At 41.1% G+C, this 13306-nt stretch overlaps 1 protein-coding gene across 1 annotated transcript in view; it reads right to left on the bottom strand.

Moving 5' to 3' along the window:
* Positions 1 to 1602: 1602 nt before the first annotated feature.
* Positions 1603 to 13306, bottom strand: part of LOC121911755 (E3 ubiquitin-protein ligase NEURL1-like) — a 31022-nt gene continuing 19318 nt past the window's right edge. Inside the window, exons 4-6 of the mRNA XM_042433582.1 lie at positions 10281 to 10997; positions 4514 to 4693; positions 1603 to 3869 (exon numbers count right to left, since the gene is read on the bottom strand). Coding sequence (XP_042289516.1) covers positions 3625 to 3869; positions 4514 to 4693; positions 10281 to 10997 — 1142 coding nt within the window. The 3' untranslated portion in view covers positions 1603 to 3624. The remainder of the gene's footprint in view (positions 3870 to 4513; positions 4694 to 10280; positions 10998 to 13306) is intronic.

The raw sequence follows: 13306 nt of genomic DNA, 5'->3' as shown, positions 1-13306 counted from the left end.
TTTTTTTTTTTTTTAAACGACTAATAGAAATCCTAAGCCCAGAAAGCCAAAGTTATGAGCTGATTTTCTTGTCCAAAATGCACAAATGCCCTCTTGCAGTTACTTGCTGGTTTTGTTTGGACAACAAATATTTGGTCACATTTGAAAAACTCAGTTTTCAAACAGGCTGTCTAAATTATGACCATATGGGAACTATTCACACCGCTTCACTACAATACAAATTCAAGATAGAATTTAAATATGCACAAGTAGGACAAACATAATTTTACCGACTAACCACTGATTAGTTAATCAATGCCAACTTTACACATTTTATTCCATTTTTCAATACCATAGTTTAGTGTAGTTGACATTTTGGGAAAGAGAGTTAACCTAGACAAGAAGATCGATACAACTCTCATGTCTTTCTGTTAAATATAAAGCTTAAGCAAGCAGCCAGTTAGCTTAGCTTAGCATATAGACTGGAGTCAGGAGGAACAGCTACAGTAGTCTGGCTCTGTCCAAGAGTAACAAAGAATAACAGCCTACCAGCACCCCATCTAACTCTCTGCCAGATATACACACATATTTCCCAAAATGTCAAACTATATCTTGAAGTGAAAATCAGCTGACACAAACACTGAGCCTTTCAAGGCAATAAAATTTTCTATAATCTTTAACTATGCAACAATAAAATAGACAATATTCTTACTGTTTGGACATGATAGTCATACATATAAAACAAACAGTGATAATTCTTTATAGTAGCATTGACAAAATAAATAAACCTCATAATGTACAGTTATTATTACACTAAACGTCATTAATAGCATTTTTCTAAGAAAATGTTTCACAATATATCTGCTAGGTCATATATTTGGTCAGGAAGAAAAATAAAACAAGTAGAAATGTAAAAGCGGAGCCTCTCTTGAGAACGACAAAATTCCAGTATTATGCAATGCAGTGACAGAGGGGAACAAAGCAATATTTAAACATTTGATCGTCAGCAGTGAATAAATGCATACATTGATATTAAAAAGGTATACTATGCAGGATTTTCCTAAAAAACTATGTATAGACTCATACAAAAATAATCCCTCTAAATCATCACTTATGACCCACTAGAAGTGTGTGGTGGTGTATTTATCTACAGAGACCCTGCCCTATGCCCGTATTTTCTTATTATTTTGCTGTGTTTGGGACACTTCTGAGCATCTGGGTTGGGACTTGTAGTGTAGCGACCAGGTTACATCGCTGTCTCCGTCTCTCTCCTCTGATCCGCTCTGCTCTCTATCTCTGTCAGGGGATGTATAAAGAGCTGCAGGTCTGTGTGTCTGTTTGACCGAGGGTGGGGCTGAACTACACACACGCAGAGCAGAGAGGCCACAACAGACAGGACTAAGCTCTGCATTCACTCTGGCAATGCAGCACCTTCCCACAGCGTTGTGCGGAGTTGTGGGCGTGTTTATTTGTGCTTTAGAACATAACCGCCATGAAACAATCTGAGAATAACGTTTTATTTATCTGATTCATAACTTTGTTCTCACCAGCACCACTCACTGTCTTTATTCACTCTCTAGCTCGCTCGACCACCCCCGCTCTCTCTCTCTTGCTCTGCTCTCAGCTCGGGGAGGAGGGGCCAACTTTGAACGCTGTGTTTACAAACACCAACCATCCTGCATAGTATACCTTTAAGCACACTGAAACATTCGCTTCAAAGTCAAACACAACAGCTTTGAACTGGTAGGTTGTGTGGTTTTACCTGCTAACGTCAGAGACATAACAACTACATAAGCGTGACTTAAAGATTAATATGAACCTCCTCACAGAAAGGAGCCTAACGAGCCAAAGGTTTTCCAGACTTCTCTTTTTAAAAAGGCACACCAGTACTAAAACATAACTGTGACTCAAACAACATAATTGCTCATTTTCCCTCCAGAAAATTATATGACAAGCGTCAACACTATGGAAAAAAAAAAATCAGGAGTAATGTTTTAGCAAGGCCAAATAAAAAAAAGGAAAAAACACCTGAAAATAGCTTGTATTAATTAGCAAAAAGCAGTACATAATGTATGAGATTAGTCATGTGAAAATGTCCTTGGAATTGGCTTTTACTGATGGAGAGCAGCACTCAGCAACTGATATGCAAATGAAATTCTCACAAAGTCCCACAATAACAAGCTACATCGTCGTCACTGACTGCACGTGTGAATTTTCTTTTCAATTGAAGACACAGTGTACTAAAATATGTCATCACTGAAAGCAAATATTCATGTTCTGATTTAATGTACACACAAAAGAAAGAGAAGTGTGTAACCTGAAGAAAGCAAAGCCATCTGTAACTTATTGTGTTTCATGGGTTACTAGAAATGATGAAGATGCTTATTCGTTATCCGTATGTGCTCTTTCAGCATTTTAAAAATACCTCACTGCCCACCAATGTTTATTTGCATGAGTTTTGTCAAATTACAGCATCCACCAGGCTTACCGAGCAGCCAGAGATGGTGGGGACCGCTGCCAAGGAGCAGGACATGCAACCCCATGCAAATCCCACATTTTACAGGCTTTCATATAAAAGTTCTGATGTATCTTCTGTGCCTGAACGAGCAAACAGTCTCTTTGCATCAAACACTGTGCAGACACACAGCAAAGGTGCCCCTTCCTCCCCTGTCTTCATCCCAAACATACGACATCCTCTCTCCGCCTCCTCCCTCTTCACAGATTAGATTTACATTCTCATTCACCGCAAGCGTGACCTTCTATGGTGACGATGTTCACACATTCTTACCCTTCACACAATTTCACCCTGCCTGAAGTTCACAGGCAGCAGGTAGTGAGATATTCGACAAAACGCTTCATTCGTTACAAAACAGAGTTCCTTTAAGGAGTTCTTTACCCTTGAGTTGTAGGCTTCTCATCGTGTATCATTACAGGAGAATTTGCATTAAAAATGGCTTATTTTGCTTCAAAATTTCACCAACAATTTCTACTCATTCCTCACTGGCCTCTGGAATCTTGGAAACATTCAGGAAAGTTAAACTGTCTTGTGTTGCTATTCTCTCAGATTTAGCAGAGAATCGATTCAACACTGTCTTTTGACCGAATGCTATTTGACAAGCAGTAGAGAAGCAGCTGATGAAACCACAGATTTATTCTCCTTGCTTGTCCCACAGCTCTGACAATTTTACTCCTTCTACATCTAGCTAGCAGCAATGCTATCACCAGCAGAATGAAGGGTTTCTCTGCAGGAAGTAGGTCAGATGCTTTCTCAGATTACTCTTTCTCTTCAACAGATACACAGTCTCTGGAGAACAGTAGGTCAAGGTTTGATGTGTTTGGTCCAATCTTCTGTTACTGCACTAGTACATAGAGTATTTTGTTTCTCTTAATGGTCTCTGATGAATCTCATTGCTGGGTCCTTACTGAGACGTCACAGGTAGGAACCAACCGTGTGCATTTGACGTAACATAGATAAAATGTTTAAATGATGGAGTTTAATGTCCTGCTGTAGAGTACCTGAGACAGATTGCACACACAAACAAGCAGGGCTTTCACATGTGCTGTGTCCGTCTTTACAAAGTCTTAAATGGCTTTGACAACCTCTTGAGCTGAACCTGACGATGTAACACATTGTCTAACACAAGCCTACGTGCTCCGGTAGGTCTTTATGATGTCTTTGATTGTCCTCCTGCAGATGGGGCAGCACGCATTGGCCATCTTCTTGAGTTTGAGGCCGCAGGCGTAGCAGAGACACATGTGTCCACAGGCGTAGAGGACTGTGTCCACCACATTTTCGTAGCAGATAGTGCATTCGTCGCTCCACGAGCCTGAGCAGGATGGGAAGGTAGGGGACTCTGGGTGGCTGGAGAACGGAGAGCTCGGCGTTGTACCTGAAGTGTGTGAGAAAGAAACACAGTCAACTCACCGCAATGTATATCCAAGGCACCATTTGCAATACTCTTCCATATGCCATATGCTGTCAATACTCTTCCTCCCACTGTTTTCCTCTACTAATGACACTTCAGAACAACTTTATGGAGGAATAATTGTGTTTGCGCTGCAATCCTTGCTGCTTCTACAGCCATTATTTGTCAGGAGTTTTTCTGTCATGCTGTCTGTAGCTTGGGACTGCGGTGATGTCGGGGATCACTGCTTCACATCACCGAGGTAAATATTTGCTTCATGTTCTAACATGCATATTGTGAGTCAATGTTGTGGTTCTGTTCTGTCAGTGTTTGTGTAATGCTGGCTGTTCAATCCCTGTCCTCCTGACCTCTACATTTTAATCAATGATGAATCATGAACAAAAACATCATAAACAAAGAAGAAAAAAAAATCATGACTATCTGGAAAGGAAATGGCATAAGAAAATAATTGTGCACACTGTATGCATTTTTTATTTTCCCCAATTCTATGAAGATTTTGAGGATGGTCATTAGGACAACTGATTGTTAAGACAATGACAATACCCTGGGGGAACCTAAGTAGGTACAGATAAAGATAGAGAGACAAAAGAGTAAATTGGAACACAAACCTGCGGAGGAAGAAAAGAGAGTTTGATAGTTGGAGTTGAGGCTGGAATTGAGGTTGATGTTAAAAGGTGTGCTTAGGTTGGGCTCTGAGTTGCCGCTGCAAAGCATCGTGGGTGTGTTGGGTGTACAGGATGGAGAACTGGGAACTGATGGGCCTCGGAGATCTGGATGCAGAGATGAGCCTGAAAATACAGAAAAGACATCTGGGTCACACTTAAGACTTTCTGACTATCAACACGAAGATCATCTATGAAAGTAAGAGACTTCAGTGTTCAAAAGAGACAAAATCAATGCTTCCATAACTGTAAATTAAATTTTTCCATCATTCATACTGAGAGGAAGTTGAGCTGATAATTTAAATTAGCAAACGGAGGAGAGCGGATGTCTTGTTGCATCTCTCTCTCACCTTCTCCATCCGTCACTTTTTCTCTTACACACTCACACATACATGAAGTCTGTATTATCACCAAGAAGATGACTTGTGAGTCCGGAGTGTCTGTGTGTGGGTGTGTGTGAGTGAGTCAAGAGCCTCTGAGTTGGTGCAGTCTCTTCAGAGACGCCAAGGACCCCCCTCCTCCTTGTTCATGAGCCCATGATCCCTCTGGGTAGGGTACAAAATGCTTCCACAATCTATCTGTTCTCCGTCCCATACGGTGCGTCCCCATCCGCACCCCATAACCACCGGCTCTGGCATCAGTTCTCATATTGGCAGCTCATCTCTCCTCACAGACTAGAATACCAACCCCGAATCCACAGACAAATTCTGATCTAGTCTGCCTGGCAGCCACAAGCCATTGTTGTTTACACATTGTCCTTCAACTGACCATGGCAGAAATATTGCTGCACTGTCAGACTGGCCGGTTACTTGGCACCACCATCCTTCCATGTGTCAAATAATCTAATATTGTTAGTTTACATCCTATCCCACAATTTGCTTGTCCAAATTTCCCAACACTGACAGTGTGGTGGGGAGAAATGGCTAAAAAAAAGAACCACAGATGGTGCAAAATAGCAGAAAAAAATTAAATGACAAAATAAGAAGAGAAAAAGATACATTTATGTGGTCTGTTGCTTGCTTGCTTGTATACAAAAATGTATACAGTTTTGTTGCATAACTCCAGCTACGTGCTCTGAACTTTGATTCCTTTTCCTTGGACCACTCCAACAACTGCAGTCTCAGTTTCAGCCTACACAAACAAACCATAGTAGCTTCTTAGTCGTGCAACAACCAATTTGCTGGACAGAAAATCAACAAATACAACAAAGTCTGCATGTATACAGGACTTTTTGTAATCCATGCAAAAACCTTTCCAGAATGTGTTTGCATTTAAGGTCAGTACTGGGATGTTTGTACCACTTTGCTGAAACATGCTTTCAGAGTCGTCTATTTGTTTATTCTTTATATTTTCATATTGTAGAGTGGATACAGAGTCATGTATGCAAACGGTAGCATTTATACACCCTTCCATTACCTACTTAACGTGACCTATGTGGCAACGCAGCTGTTTGCAAATGTCTTTGTCGACCCAAATAAGGCAGAATGGATAACCTTCATATCTATTCATGTACCCTTTCATCAAGTGTACTTTTCATCTTCCCTCATATTGTGAATTACTGCTGGCTGCATAGCCAGGAACGAGTATGTAAATGTCTTTAGCTATGCAGGCAGCACGGGAGACTTATTTGAGCTTGAGCATGTGTATGGTGGCTTTCAACACTTGCTTATCAAACATAAAAATCTCTGACTCACCCCATCAGGGTATTTCTTTTTCTGTTAGCGTTACTGTCTGAAAGAGTCAGGCTTTAAATGATTTTTTTGGCCACTTGGGGGAAGTGAAAACAGGCCGATATAGCATCAGCTTTTAGGTTGATATTATGAACTTGTTAGGAAACAGTGCAGAACAACTTTAGTATTCATTTGGAGTCTTGTTTCTGGCTACCCAATCAATGTGAGTCCAATATTCACCCTTCTTTTAGCTCTGCTTTGCTCTCCACCGACTCCTGAGGGACATTTCTGGCTCTTCTAAATGCTCCACTATGTTCATCAGCTAATTGCTAACTTTGTCTGTTGTGAGGTGCTAGTCAGGTAATGTATGGTGCTTTTTCTTACAGCTTTTTTGCTGAAGAAAGTTGTCCACTGCATCTGGAACGGAAACTGCTGAGAGTGGTGAGAGTGAACCAAAACTAAAAGTTATGGGCTATAAAAATAAACAAACAAATGAGCTGAAATGCTTTGCAGAGCCAAAGGCAACTTGAGCTTTGGTGATAATTCTCTGTGAGTTTGTCACTAACAGCAATCCCTTTCACATACAAGTGGTAGATTCTTTTCATTATTGATAATGATATGATTATTGATTTCATTATCGTCGTTTGGTCTATAAAATATCAGAAAATGGTGAAAAATGTTGATCACTGCTACCCAAAGCCCAAGATGCCATCTGTAATGTCTTGTTTTGTCCTGACCAACAGTCCACAACCCCAAAGATATTCAGTTCACTGTCATAGAGGACCAAAGAAACCAGAAAATATTCACATTTAAGGCTGGAATGAGAGATTTTTTATATTTTTTTTTTCGTAAAAAATGACTCAAAACAATCCATTGATTATCAAAATAGATGCAAATTAATTTTGCGTTGATCGACTAATTGTTGCAGCTCTAGATCAATTGTTAATGTAAAAATACTAATTGTAGCAGCTTTAAGCTGAACAAATACAGAAACAAAACCACAGCAGGACACCTGTAATAAGGAAATACATGAGTAGGCCATTATTGAAAATGAATATTTCATAAGAAATGATAAAATCTTGGTGTCTAAGATAACACAGACAAAATGACCATGTGAAAGCAACAGACTCCCATCTGTTCCACTTCACAGGCTTGACAACACCCAGCCATGACAAACTGTCACTTGCCTCAGTGGCTAGATGTTTCCATGGCAACTCATGGCGTGAGGCTGCAGCGTGTGGGTGAGAGGAGACGTCACAAACGCACTCCCCACAACTGGAGTGGGTAATGACTCGAAGAACGCTCATACCCAAAAGAATCAGGAGAGGGGGGCGGGGGGAGGGGAGTGGGGAGTGAGGATGAAATTGCACGAGGAAAAGAGGAAGTAGAACAACGATTGGAGAGTCAGTGTTAAGGGAATGGGGCTGTGGGTGGAAAACCCAGCATCTCAAACCTCCATGCAATTACATTTTAATAATGCATATAGAGGGCATCATAAGGAGCTATCACGGGCCCCCTCCTGATACATAATGCTGGTTGCTGGGAGCCCACGCAAGACAGAAATAACCTCCTCTGCTCTGGTGTGACTGACTACATGAAAGAGAGGAGAGAAGAGGCGAAACTGTAACCCAGAAATAAATTACGAGACAAATTTAAAGTAAATCAACAACTTCCAACATGCTAGTGCATTTTGGCCCTCTCTGAAGTTTCTCAAAAAACTTTGCCTGTAATTACACATTTTGTGTGAAAACATGCTGAGACATAATCACTATCAATTTAGCCAGAATACAACAGGGGGGTGAAGGAAGATTGTTTCCAAAGAATTAAGATAAACATCTTTATCTGTGGCAACTGTAAACAAATGGAAAGCACTCGCATTTGTGCTTACAGCACTCTGCAGTATTTCACAGCTACATCATAATACAGTAAGTCCGAGCGAGACTACGACTCCATCTTATAAAAAGTAAAGAATTTAAAATCCTTTCAGTGCAGGACTCTTAAAACTGAGCAAGTCATACTAAATATTTCAAACTCAAACTGGAATCACATAAACTGTGGTGAAGCTTATTTACTGTACCTCCTCACTGAGGGCATGTGCTTTGTCTCTCCACACGCCATCAAAAAGCATGTACTCAACATGTTTGTGTTTCAGCCTGTGGTCATGCATGGCATGCAATATGGTATGGTTGCAGTCTCACTTTCAAAGTCAATAAAACCAAGAAATTCTCCTGGAGAAGAAAATGATGTGAGTGGTATAACTACTCAGTGCCACTGCTGGTCATTCAGTCACCTTCTTCAACAGCTTCTTAACCTGTTAGCCATTATATCAAAATCTCATCACAGGCGTGACAGACTTCATAGTACCTTCAGTTGATCCTGCGGTATCATTATGTGAAATCTGTCGGAATTAAACCGAGTTGACAGAAATTCTGATCAGCCGAAGATACAAAGTTAACATTCATATGCAAATTGTGGGAGCCGAATGTAAATTCCGAAGAGATAGATGAGTTGATAAAAAGTCAGACAGAGCAGCCCAGAAAGCAAAGGAGGAGAAACTATTTCATGACTTGGCTGAGTGGGAATTCAGCCTCCAAAGGTCGTTCAAGGATCACAGACTGCCTTTATTTCTGAATGGAAAGTTACAAATGACATCCCGTAAAGGTCCTTGGAACATGTTCTTATTTCTTGAAACACCATTTTAAAATAAAAAAAATAATACCAATTCTAATACAAAATAACAATGGAAATCTGTTGATCTACGTTGGTACATTTTCTTTTTGCTTGTACCAAATCTGGTCTCCCAACACTAAACTATAAACACAAACAAGTTGCAGGTGACAAAAATAGATGGCACCATTTTTGATCCAAATAGTAGGATTTAAACCATACAAAACACATTTACTTCCCTTTACTTCATTTACTTACTTAACACATTTTGCTTCTTTTACTTCTCTAGTATTTTGGATTTATAACATAATCTACTGAAATGTCCATCAAACTAGGCTACAGCTATTAATGTGACTCAGGCAGGTCTGACACACGTTAGATTAATGTCTGAATCTCACAATAATGTAGTTCAGGTGTCACTGAATGTATCTGGGATTTTACAGGAACATCAGTATTGATGTACTGTTTGTAGCCCACAGCTGGCTGTGTGTCACAGCTGGCTGCGGCATCACACAGCAGCTGAAACTATAAGTGCGTCTCCAAACTGAGAAAGAGGCTGTGCGTATTTATGCACGTAACACCGCAGCGGTAACTTCATTAACTCTGAATCAGTCAGGATGTGACGGTAATTAATGTTCTGCGTTCTGCTACACATCTACACAGATCAGCTATTACACCCAGATTCAAGGTTTATATGGTGAAATTGTTTGTAATAAAGCAGCCCTTATGGATGAATCCTGAGCTCCATCAGCACTGTCAGGACATTTTTAAGTAGCTGAAAGTCCGAGATAAGCCTACCACCACATACCCACTTGATCCCCCCCAGTGTCTGGAGATTTCGCTCTTGATATCATTCAATATCAATTCAATATCATTCAAGCCTCACAAGCTTGAAGATTTGAAGAGAGAGAAAGAGAGATAGAGGGTGAGAGTGAGGGAGGAGTGAGTGCGCGTGCAGTTAACACCAACTATCTGAAGACGCTAATAACTTCACCCTAATTGCATCTGGCAATTAGCACTGGTCTTTGTGAATTAGACTGTTTTTGCAACAAGGTTTATTTGTATAGAATAATTTGCACCCAATGTATGAATATTACCTAATTTACATACATGCATGCAAATGGAGCAGGTGCACCATGACACTATTTGCTTGGCAGCACAGTCTGTGGTGCATGTCACCCTTTGCGGGTGCTTTGTGTATTACACGCTTTTTGTCTCATTTATGCAGGTTTAGCGGCTGCAAAAACTACGCAATCCTTTCATGGATTTGGACCCATGTTTTGAATCTCAAACTTTGAATGCATAAACTTGTAAATAGTTACACTTTTATTTCTTTTTCTTTGTCTTAAAAAAAAAAGAAGATAAAGTGAACGTACCTAAAATCCTGAGTTGTGTGATGGTACCGTGCAGACTGTAGAACATCCAGAGCGGCCTGGAGTTATCTACACACAGCTGCATCCCTGCACTGATGCCGTTATGGCTCATCATCACCTCCCCTTCTGCATTCACCACAAAGCCAAAGATATCTCCACTGTGAAGTGGCACCGCCACCCGACACACTGCCCAGAATTCCTTGCGGTCAACCAGGGACTCTGGGTTGGATGGCAGGTCACTGGGCCTCAGGGTTGCTGGGTCACAGGATGTCACGCCGTAAGAAAGAGAACCAGGCCGTGTGGCACCGGCTTTCACCTTCACAAAGACAGTCTCTGAGCAGTGCAGCGGCCGGCTGGTGAACACCAGGGTCCTTTCGTCACCGCGGTGATCCAGCCGCGCCACCGTGTGCTTATCCAGCCCAGTAACATGGATGCCATGCACTGAGTGGAAGTGCAGATCAGTGTCCAAATGGCTGGGCAGCAGTGAGCACTGCTGCGAGTTTTGAGAGTTTTGGGGCACATGGCAGGAAGATGAGCTTAAGGATTGTAGCCGCTCTTCTTCCTCATCATCTTCCTCCAGATGCATCTCCTGCTGCTGCAGGCTCAGGTCACACAGGCTGATGGAAAGACGAGGGTCATCGCTGTTTCGCTGAATAGAGGCTCGGTGGGTGGCAGCAAAAGAACGAGGGCGCAAGCAGTCCAGGGGGACCATCTCACTGTCTGTGAAAACAGATAAACAGAAATGTTATGTAATCACTTGTTTGCTGGGTTTTCAGTCTGAATCACTACACAATGTCTTTTTTGTTGCTTTTTAATATTTATTTGAAGAACATATCTTTATTTGGACTGTGGCTAATAGAGTCACAAAATGTTCTATTTTCATCTTTGCAAGTGGGGCATCTTTGCAAGTCCAGAGGACCGAAAATCACTTTATGTACCCACTTAGTATTCTGCAGATCCTCATGTGCAACACTGGTTTGTTTTACATGTCATGTACATGCCTGTCTGTACACTATTCATTCATCATACCTGTCTGTAAACAAATGGTGTCTTCCGGCTTCCCTGCTTGAAAATATGCTCATTCTAATGGCAAAGCTTGTTATTCAATTATGCCAACAAATACATCCATGTTTACATATTTAGAAACATTTCAGGACTTTAAGTGGGAACATGCTGTAGCTGCAGGCCAGTGGCTACATCACAGTAACAGAGACGTAACAGGTTTATATAACGTTGAATAAGAGACGTACATGAAGCCACTGAAAGACCATAAAGCTCAGCTGTGTTTGAGCCTCCCACTCTGTCTATAGCTTGGAGTCCTGTGATAATGGGCAGGACTGATCTTATTTCTTAAGGCTTGTCTACACAGAAGGCGTTTCAGCTGCGTTTTTCATCTCACGCACATCTGACAGACCAGATATGCTTCTACTGTAATCATTACAACGGTCTACACAGAAGGACGTAGCCAATCTTATGCATAAATTTACTGTTTACAGTCAAAGCACATTCATGATCAGTACCTACCCTACTTACCCAACAGTAGCCTATATAAAATAGTTACAATTAGCTCCACTTTGACCAGCTACAACATTAAATACTACTTAATAATAATCAAATAGCACAACACTGACAGGGGTCATTTTTCTTTATTATGAATACTTTTACTTGTAATACTTTAAGTATGTTTTGCTAGTATTACTAATAAATTTCACACTGTGTTATTGCTGCTTTTACTTAAGTAAAGGATGCATGTTGTTCTTCCACCACTGCTGAACACATCCTGTGCAGACACTGATGGAGGACTGAAAGTGAAAATGCCGAAATTATTAAGACTGGATTTTTTTAAAAAGCCACATCTTAATGGAGCCAGTTTGCCTTCAGTCTTTCTCCAGGACTGGAAGTGTATGTATAACACAGTGGGTTTCAAACTGCTATAATGAGCAACCACAAGTCCTAGGTGTTTACATAACAAACTGCCTCAGCCGCAGTGACTTCATGTACTCTACCTTTGTACACTGTTATCATTTTCAGTTATGCGCTTGGATGCTAAAAGCAGCTTTTTTTTTCCAATCACTGAAAGGGAAAGGCATTCTAAAAAGTCTATCACATGTCTGCTCATACGGTGTACCACCCTCACAAATAGCCCTTCCTATTCTAATTCTGCCGACTGTAAAATAGAAGCCACATGGGAACATCATTACAAAAAAGAAAACAGAAACACAGTGTGTCTTTCCGTGCACACAGTCGGCACAAATGGATCCGCGGCGTGGCACGCTTAGGGACACGCTGCCAAATTTAACAGAGCCCTCTAAAGCAGGTTAAAATTAGCCTGATTGGACATTTGAGGAGAGCCGGGAGGGACAGGCCAAGGGATGAGTGACATGATGCCTGAGATGTGTGGCTCCTAGCCTCGATCTGCTTTGGGCTTCCCTTATGGGAAGTGGATGAAGAGGGAGCACGACAGAGGAGAGGAGGATGAAAAATAGGGTGGGATGGTCACTTGAGAGAATGGGCATACCTCACCAGCCCCTCTTTATCACACAAAGACAGCACATCTCCGGCCAGCCACTGATAAACTGCTTGAACTTAATTACTTCCTCAGTCAAGAGTGTCCACAACCAAGCAGGAGGCTCTTATTATTAGCAGCCTTATCATCTTCAAGGCAAAGTTAGCTGACTTTGGGATACAAGAGATAATTTCTATTCTTGCTATTACAGCTTCCTGTGGTTTAGAGTTTCTGTTTTGAGAGTAGCGCAGCAGTCAAAACAAGCCATGAGGAGAATAGTACCATGGAAAGGTTTAAAGTTTTATTGCAGGGAAAAAAGATGTAAAAAAGATGAAAGGAGACAAAACAATGAGAGATAAAGACGTGAGCCAAATAAATATATATGACCTTTTCCCAGATTTGGTCTCAAAGGAGTAAAAATCGAGTTATAAAGTGAGATTACACAGCCTGAAAGACACAATACACTGTTTATCTTCTGTGTCCTATGATGAACATCTGTTTATGTACGCCAACATTCACTGCA

This window comes from Thunnus maccoyii, chromosome 14 (assembly GCF_910596095.1).
Source record: "Thunnus maccoyii chromosome 14, fThuMac1.1, whole genome shotgun sequence".
Lineage (NCBI taxonomy): Eukaryota > Metazoa > Chordata > Actinopteri > Scombriformes > Scombridae > Thunnus > Thunnus maccoyii.
Note: the sequence above shows the minus strand (reverse complement) of the source record. Positions and strands in the feature narration are given on the sequence as shown.